The following is an 8,578-nucleotide window of genomic DNA, read 5'->3' as shown; positions in this document are numbered from 1 at the left end:
CAACAGCTATTTTAAAATGAACTTGGGGAATATGTATTTGGCTCTCATCCCTCAGACAGAAAATTACTGGGTTGCAAGTTTGAGATTTTAGTGAAGGTGTCTTCTTGCTCCTTTTCTACATTTCCTTTTTTTTCCATATCCACGTAGCTTATTCCACCTCCTGACACGCGCCTCGATCGAGGTTGCCAGGGGCGACCAGAGCGCATAGTCACACGGACTATTGAAGAGGTTAAAGGGGACTTTGCACTTTGCCGTTTACAAGAAAAAAAGTCACCTTGAAACTAACAAAAGATTGATCAATAAATTCTCATCAATTCCTTTCTCCACAACATGGCAAGTTAATTATTGGAAAAAAATCGGGCGAGATTATACTTTCAAATCCGGGCAACCGTACGATTTTGTGGTGGTCTGAAAAATCGAGGGCGATATATCTATATTTTTTATTCTGTCGCTCACCAGTTCCTCCCATCTTGAAATGACTCGTAAAAATTGATAATAACTCCTGGCTTGCCATGAATATAAGCGCACTTTTCAACAAATGCGCGTGGAATAAAATTCATCGAATGCAGAATGTTCAAAATTGCGGGCGAATGCATAATCTTAGGGCTTTTGTGCTTGAGGACAATAAAGCAGTCGGAAATTGATATGCGATTTTCCAGATGGATATACATCCCTCGCCTGCAGTATGTGCTGTCCTCAGCGGTATAAGAGTACTGTAAGGGAAACGAGCGAGATGTGACAAAGAGTGCGGAGGTAGGACACGGCCGAAAGCCGGGGGTGAGACGAACTACCCTTCATCTAGACGGGGCTCCACCAGTTAACAGCTAATGAAAATTAGCTTTCGTCGCTTGATTGAGCGTTAAATCGCTCCTTTCTTGTTTCAACGGGGAATTTCAGAAATTCAGAGCTGTATATATGTAAGGCCTGTACAGATATTTTCGATGGATAATTCAATTCATTCATTGAATTTTTTTTTGCATTTGCGAGGAGAGCAAAAAATTCGATGAATAATGGTAAAGTGAATGTTTCAAAATTCTTTTGAAAGGAAAATTTGAAGAATAATAATGTCAAGCAAAGGAAGCCACAGGTCATTATAGGAAAGAGTCTCCTCTGCCAATAATACACGAGTGAGACTCCACAGATCACGTCAGTATGCTCAACCGTACAGTTACGACCCTGGAATGTTTTGAAATGACGATAAACAAAACGATAATGGACTGCAGAAGCGAGTATATGACCCCATCTGAATTAACTCTCCCCAGTAATATTCTATTTTCCCCATGGCCCACGTGAACAATAATGACGGATAATTGTTGATGAAAAATTTTTGACGTCAAAGGGGTTGATGTTAATGTAACTCCTTGGTTTAACGGGCGGATGAGTGCCGTGTACTGATGGTGGTGGTTTTTACTGACATGAGGCCGACGGCTCAAGACAGTCCCCAAAGGCCCGTCTGAATAAACATATCCGATGTCTGGTTGGGCCACCCAGATGGAACTATTAAAACACTTATGGAGAAAAAATCACTCCTCTGTCGCAGTTAAACACCCTTTTCTACGATAAAAAATGAGGATGGAAGTGCCGTGTGTATCACACTTGACACTCCAACGAAGCGACGAACGAGCTTTTCTATTTCGCCGTAATAAATCACAAGTTTTTATCATACCAAAACATCCCAAGCGATTCGTTGCGCTCAATTGCACAGGATTCAACGGACAAATGTGGTCAAGTGGCAGGTGAATCACAATGAAAATCCCAAATTTACATGACTGTTTATACATTTATTTACATATCTAATATACATGTATATCTAACCAACATCATATTAATATTTGTAATAAATATATTCAAAGAAATTTTCAATAATTTTTGACAAGGAATTTGGCTACAACTATCGACGTAATTATCTAAATCGCGTAGTTGAAATATCGAGACAATTTGCTCCCTCATTACATTTATTTGTGTCAGTGAATCTCAATTATCCGGTGGAACTAGTTATTTTTCATGATTGATTTTTGTTATTTGGGTATCACGTGGAATCTGCTCCAACTCGGGAATCCCCGGAACTTGTATGTGAGGCGAATGTAGAGATGGACAGAGGAGGGGGTGATAGGGAAGGCAGTAGTAAGGAAACGTGTTTAAAGCTTTATTGGATGGATGGATTTGAGGTGGACAGCTGATTTGCCCGGGGAGATGGAGATTTGAGCCGCGAAGGGGTGGAAGCCCTCTCAGGTGCTCATCAGGATGGACCAGTACCCTCACAGCTACCCTTCTGGCAGTGTTTGAGTTTACCAGAGCGCCTAATTCTTGTTGTTGACGTCTTTTAGTCTTGTACCTGCAATTACACCCAATTAGACGGTCAAATTACCATCAACGGCAGATAATTAATTGTGTCTTTGTGTCATAACATTTGGGGAATTGAGTTTTCGATAATTTTCAGAGTGGAAAGTGCGTGGAATTGACAATTTACTGTTTGAATTTTCGGACAATGCACCTTCGATTCTGAAACCAAATTTTCACTTGTGTCTCCGTCAACTTGAGCCCCCTCGCGAGATCAGCCCTCTCCGGTCCGGAGAGATACTTTTGCGCTGCGAACCGTCTCTCCAATTCATAGACCTGGGCATGGGAAAAAGCAGCTCTACTTCTCTTCTTTCGGTTTTGAAGAGATTGCCCGTGGGTCTGAGAATCGTAAAGATCGTCCTCAATGTCGTCTGTAAAGAAAACAAGATTTCCCCTAAAGTTGAGAGGCAAAAGTAATAAAATTAAATGAGGATTTTGAAACTTTCAATCCCAAAGGATTGAAAAAGACCCCAGAATTATGAGAAGACGGTTAAAGAGGCTTTTGATGTCTCGTTTCTGGTATAGCCACACGTGTGCACTTGTTTACTTCACCGTATACTCCTCAGGCAATTCCTCTTTACTTAACCAAAGTCAGGTATATAATTCCTACGTCTCCGGCTCCCCACAGACTGTTTAGTCTCGAGAAAACCAGCGTGCAGTCTTTTTATTTCAGATGTTAACAAGTGCCTCGATTAATCGGATAATCGAACGTCTCAAACATTTACCGCTCGACGATTGAATCAAATAAAACTCGTGTTTCAGGCGTCGTGAATGTCAAATAACGGGGGAGTTGATGCGTATAATGATGGAAGAGTCAGTGAAAATGTGTAACTCAATCTCTCTTCGAAGGACCGATCACAAAGCTAGCACGAACGGAAGTGAGATATAGTGGTGAAGATCACGATACCAAGGCCATAAAGCATTTCAAAGGGGGGATGAGGGAAGTTTGGATAGCAGACATTGACGGCAAAACGGACAAGTGCAAGAAGTTGAGTGTATAAGCCCCCCCTAGGCCACTCGTGACGTCTGCCCCGTCGAGTGGCCACTTATGCTACTAAAATTATATTCAATTACGTTATCTTTTTTCTTGCCCGGATATTCGGGTTAAAAGTTTTCAAACTCTCGACTGACAAGTGGATACGTCTGACTCTGGCCTCAAATTTCCCATTTACACGAATCTAATAAAAGTTACATGAATAGGCTCACCTAGATATTTACTCTTGCTCATGTCAAGAGCCTCGTCCTGCTGGCGATTCGCGGACTCCTTCATCTTCCTGTATGTGATGCCGAGACGATCGAAATTATCGAAACTGGCTCTTGGAAGATTCCCGAAATTGGATAGATTCGCCTGGGCGAGATTCCTGCGGAGAAGATCCAACTCTCGCACAACACTCGCTTGACAATCGGGTGAGGACGGTTCCTTCCGGAATACTGAGCGATTGGATAATCTCGGGTCGTGCTCCATGGAACTGCAGGGGCTTCGGTCGTACACTGGGAAATCCGAATTGTGTCCATGGAGAGAATTTTCGGGGAATTCCTCAGGCATCGAGCGACGGATGTCTGTTGATTCTCCCTGGGTTTTCGAGTGACTGAGAATATCCTCGATGCTGAAAGGTGTTGGTTGCGCGACTAATGATGGCTTCGGAGAACTCGCAGGACTTCTGTTTTCTTCCGTCGCCATTGCAAACCCAATTCCCAATCAATCCCCAATAATTCGGAAAAAAAACTCGATTCAACTGAGCACAATCTTCATTGAATCAGAGAGCTGAAAATCCTTTGATTTTCGCCACCACAATTGAACTTGCAATCACGTTTATTCACTTTGAATCACCGAAACTGTCACCAGTGAAGTGTTACCGTCGGCTTGCACCCTTTCGACGGAGTGTGCTTCGGTCAAGTGCGTGGGGACTTATTTTTCGAATTAGTGCGCCACTCGACTTCCACCACCACGTCTTCCCTCCGGAAAAAAAATGTCACTCTCTCCGTCTCTCCCGCTCCTGCGATACACGCGATGCGGCGACCGAAGGAGGCACCCGGATGTGACAGTAGCTAACGAGTTTCGCAGTTGTTCCCGGCTTGACTCGTTCATGCGAGAGAGTAATGATGCCTCTTGGCTGACTATTCCTCTCTCTATCTACTCCACTGATGAGGCCAAACCGTAACGATATCACGGAGGTGGGGCTTTCGCCCGTCATTCCGCGCTTATCGCACACATCGTCGACGGACGTACACTCAACAGCTGTCTCCCTCGGATCGGCGATGCCTCGCCCCACAGCCAATCCCATCATTTGCCCGCGCACTCGTCTTTCAACCACCAACCAATCCAGACCACCTTTGCCGCGAGAAGCTTTTCGTGGTAATAGTGGTGGTGATTCAGGCGCCGTCACGACGTAATACTAACCATACTACTTTTTGCGAGGGCTCTCGCCACCGGAATTATTGAAAAGAGAGGATTCTTCAAACTCTTTGCCCAAAAAGAAAAAAAAATCACGAGCTCATCAATTTTTTTTTTGAAATTCGTACTGGAGAATGTGCTGTCTATTTTTTTAATCACATCATCGGGTTAAAAAATCTTGAAAATAATTCGCGATTACGGCCTGGAGAGTAGCTATTTACGTCGTAAAATCGTTTCCTTTGAAAAGTTTCTCCCGAGAAATTCGAAAAGACACGTCTCAACTTGGTTGAATCGGTGCTAACGATTTTGCAAAGTTGCACGACGGCACTCGACTTTTCCCTCGTTGGGAAAACTACTTCGGTAGTTCCAGTAGTATCCAACGTTTGACAGATCAGTGTTGGACCGCGTAACACCAACCAGGGGTGTTACTTTACATAACAATTGACGCTAAAGACTCGTCGGTATTGTATTGCCACGTGCGAGCCCCCGAGTTTCCTATGTAGGTTTAATTAAGTGTGAACCACAGAAGCGCGCACACTACGCCTCACTTGGTACGATGATGGGAATCGCACGGCAACTCTCGTTCCAGATACATTATTGATTCAAGAATGAATTCTACATTAATGGAATATGGGTAAAAGTCGGACAGCGATTTTGAGAGATCTCTGGGTGTATTTATTTGGCCCGAAAACTTTGGCGCTACTTAGATACTGATGGCGACCTTTTTCTCTCTTTGGAGATCCAATCGATGATAGATTATAGGGTGGGCACACGATGCCGGTACAACTTTATTCCTACTCCAAACGCTAAGGCTCTGGACCCTCCTGCTCAATTGGTCGCAATTCTTAAAGACCTTAATTGGCGCGGAAAATTATACCTTATTCCAACTACCCCAATGTTCAAAATGCTCTTCTCTGTCCTTTATATTTATCGGGAGGAGAGCACATTCTCCTTGCTCATTGAGTGACTCATTCCCCCGCGTTTTTTTTTTCTAACCGCCAATTGATTCAAATTTATTGGGTGGAAGTTGGGAGAAATAAAAATGGCAAAAGCGAACATCCGAGCGGAAATATTCTTCTCGCTTCTTAATAAATAAATATCTTATGGAAGTGATTTCTCCGACAATAAATCAACTTCGTAAAATTGAACCTACATGTAAACGTGTTCATACACAGGGAGAAGATTATGAAAGCAAGGAGACCGGATGACTGCTAACTGTTTGTTAGCTTTGGGTTTTAAAGTCCGCACGTCTGTCAGTCCGGAGATGTAATATTAGTGCTTGAGTATAACTGGTAGGCGTTTGCCACCGCCAACTAACCATCATCCACTGACGTTATGCTCATTCACTTCATCGTCAGTCTATCTTCTTCGAAACTCTGTTTCTAATATGCTTTATGTAAGCACAACAGGATGAAGGTGTTGAGGTGAATGTTTTATTAAAACTGTGAGTGTAAATTTGGAGAACAGAAAGAAAGAAGTCGCGTATTGATGACTTGAGTAATTTAAATGTCGCCCTCGATAAATGATGACGCATAATTGACGTTACTTTATTTTTATAATTAAAACTCAAATTAAATTGCACTGTGAATTATCATGTTTAGAATGATGATGAGAATTATTAAAAATCTTCGAGGGGTCTCTACATTCCCGACTGCTAGCCCTGGGTGGAACAGCCAGTGAAGAAGATCCCGCTCTCTGGCGTTTCTGTATCTAGTATTTTCTTCCTGATCGACTGTAGTTCTACATTATTTATTCGACAAGTTAATTTCTACAGTCGATAAAAAAATACCAGCTACATCAGGAAAAAATAACAGAACAGTTAAAAGCTGAAGAAATTTCAAAATCAAGCGCGAGTACAGATCCACAGAATGCTATGGATCAATTGCTAAATCTCCACGTCGAAATTAATATCCGAACGATTATGTATGTATGATCAGACGAGCTATCGTAACAGCCCCAAATACATCAATTAGAAATTCGAGTCCTCCACATGATATCATATATCAATGTTGAGCTTCGAGTGATGGATTATGCGAATAATGCGCCAACGATGGCCCGTCCTCAAGAAAAAATGAACACCCCTCCATAATCATTCAGATTTTTTTCTCATATAGGCTTTTAAACATTTCCAAACCTCATCCCCAGAGTCAATATTTCCCCTTCAGACGTTCCACATTAAAAGTAGACCAGTAAATCGAGTTAGATTGTTAACATTCTTTTATTCATCATATCACACAATACTTACGAGACCATTAAAAACAATTGTCGATAAAAAACTTGATCGTTACGTTGAATTAATCTTTGTGAAATCTTTGGACAAGTCGAGATTCCTTACGCACTAGAATATCACTAAACAGTAATTGTGGATGCCACTTAATCCCTATTCCTCATAAAAATTGTTTACCCCTGGAGTAAATATTTCTACGACTAAGTACGTATATCTCAATCCCCGTCAAGTGTCTCCAATAAAATTAAGACTGCAGGTGCACCCTCTGTTCCGAAACTCTCACCAGAGACGTGTGAGTGGAAAAATAAACGAATCAGCCATCACATTTTTATCAGCATGTTCCCATGGCTCGTAATAGCATCAGTAGCACCATATAGAACACGGTCGTAAGTCCCACAACACAACGAGGGATCAACGAGGCGTACCATTTACGCACAGCCACTTGACTGCCAGATGACCCGTCGTGCTCTTGCGATAACCCTAAAAGCACCGGTGGCTTCGCTCAACCTGTCAGATGATCCCTATAAATAATTTCAATTCCGCTATTAACGACTCACCAATTCCCAGAAATATCTAAATTTGTCAATGGAGAGAGTAACAGACGCGACTGAATTTAATTCAAGATCATGTTAATTTAATACTCCGATCGTTTGGCCAAAGTGCTACCAGAGTCTCTGCAGATTCTGCTCCATCGGTATCTGCTCGATGTAATTAACGTAAGGCATCTGATAATTCTGCGGATTAACATAACTCGAAAAGCTAAAATCGTTGGCAGATATATCGGCGATCGTTCGATTGTCATTATTTAAAATACTGGATTTGTCGTCGGACGGAGTTGTCCTGAGATCGGGGAACGGAGAAATGTCACTGGGAGGCTTGTACTCCGTCTTAATGGGCCTCATCGGAGATCCAAAGGTGGGCCGGTAGTCGGCGGTGACGAGCCTGTGCGGCTCCTGCGGCAGGTTTGTGCTGTCTCTGAATTCACTTCCCGTGTTGCCGGGGTCCAATCTTATCTCAGGCCCCCGGTACTCCGGACTCAAGCGGAGATCACCCCCGAATTCACTCGGCATCGCTTGAATGTTGACGTCTGGTCTGAATCCACTCCAGTAATTTCCACCGCAAGAATCCCTGGCACTCGGTTTTCCGTCCTTTATCAGGATCGGAACGGGAATTTTCTTGATCGGCTGGTTCTTCAGCGATTGGGACTGCAGCTTCTCCGCGTCTTCGATTTTTGCGCGTTTGTTTTTGTATCGGCGATTTTGAAACCAAATTTTCACTTGGGTGCTGGTGAGTTTTAGACCCGAGGCGAGCACTTCACGCTCTGGGGCGGAGAGGTAACGCTGCTGTTTGAATCGCTGTTCTAGTTCGTATACTTGGGCCTGAGGAAATCCAAAATAATTAGAAATTTTTTTTTAAATCGAGAAATTATTACTAGGGGAGGATGGGGCAAAACGTCAATATTTTCCGATTCAATAATCCGATTGGGATGAGTTAGAGGTCGTTTTGAAGAATGAAAAATTATCTTCAAAATGAAGTTGAAACTGGGAATTTTCACAATGTCATTCACAAGTTATTGACAATTGAAGGGGGGCCGTTTTGCCCCACCCTCCCCTATA

General features: G+C 42.8%; 2 protein-coding genes across 2 annotated transcripts in view; both read right to left on the bottom strand.

The window, feature by feature from the left end:
• Positions 1 to 1,897: 1,897 nt before the first annotated feature.
• LOC107042981 (homeobox protein bagpipe) lies at positions 1,898 to 4,227 on the bottom strand. The gene is made up of 3 exons (XM_015264258.1): positions 3,547 to 4,227; positions 2,495 to 2,711; positions 1,898 to 2,335 (listed from the first exon to the last, which is right to left on the bottom strand). The coding sequence occupies exons 1-3, from the start codon at positions 4,019 to 4,021 to the stop codon at positions 1,996 to 1,998; spliced, it is 1,032 nt and encodes a 343-aa protein (XP_015119744.1). The 5' UTR covers positions 4,022 to 4,227; the 3' UTR covers positions 1,898 to 1,995.
• Positions 4,228 to 7,624: 3,397 nt separating this feature from the next.
• LOC107042984 (homeobox protein Nkx-2.3) overlaps positions 7,625 to 8,578 on the bottom strand; it is a 2,107-nt gene continuing 1,153 nt past the window's right edge. The window contains exon 3 of the mRNA XM_015264262.1: positions 7,625 to 8,341. Within this exon, the coding sequence (XP_015119748.1) occupies positions 7,625 to 8,341 (717 nt within the window). The remainder of the gene's footprint in view (positions 8,342 to 8,578) is intronic.

This window comes from Diachasma alloeum, unplaced genomic scaffold, assembly GCF_001412515.2.
Source record: "Diachasma alloeum isolate Michigan unplaced genomic scaffold, Dall2.0 Dall_scaffold_00540, whole genome shotgun sequence".
Classification (NCBI taxonomy): domain Eukaryota; kingdom Metazoa; phylum Arthropoda; class Insecta; order Hymenoptera; family Braconidae; genus Diachasma; species Diachasma alloeum.
The sequence above is the reverse complement of the archived record's forward strand: the minus strand, read 5'-3'. Positions and strand labels throughout refer to the sequence as shown.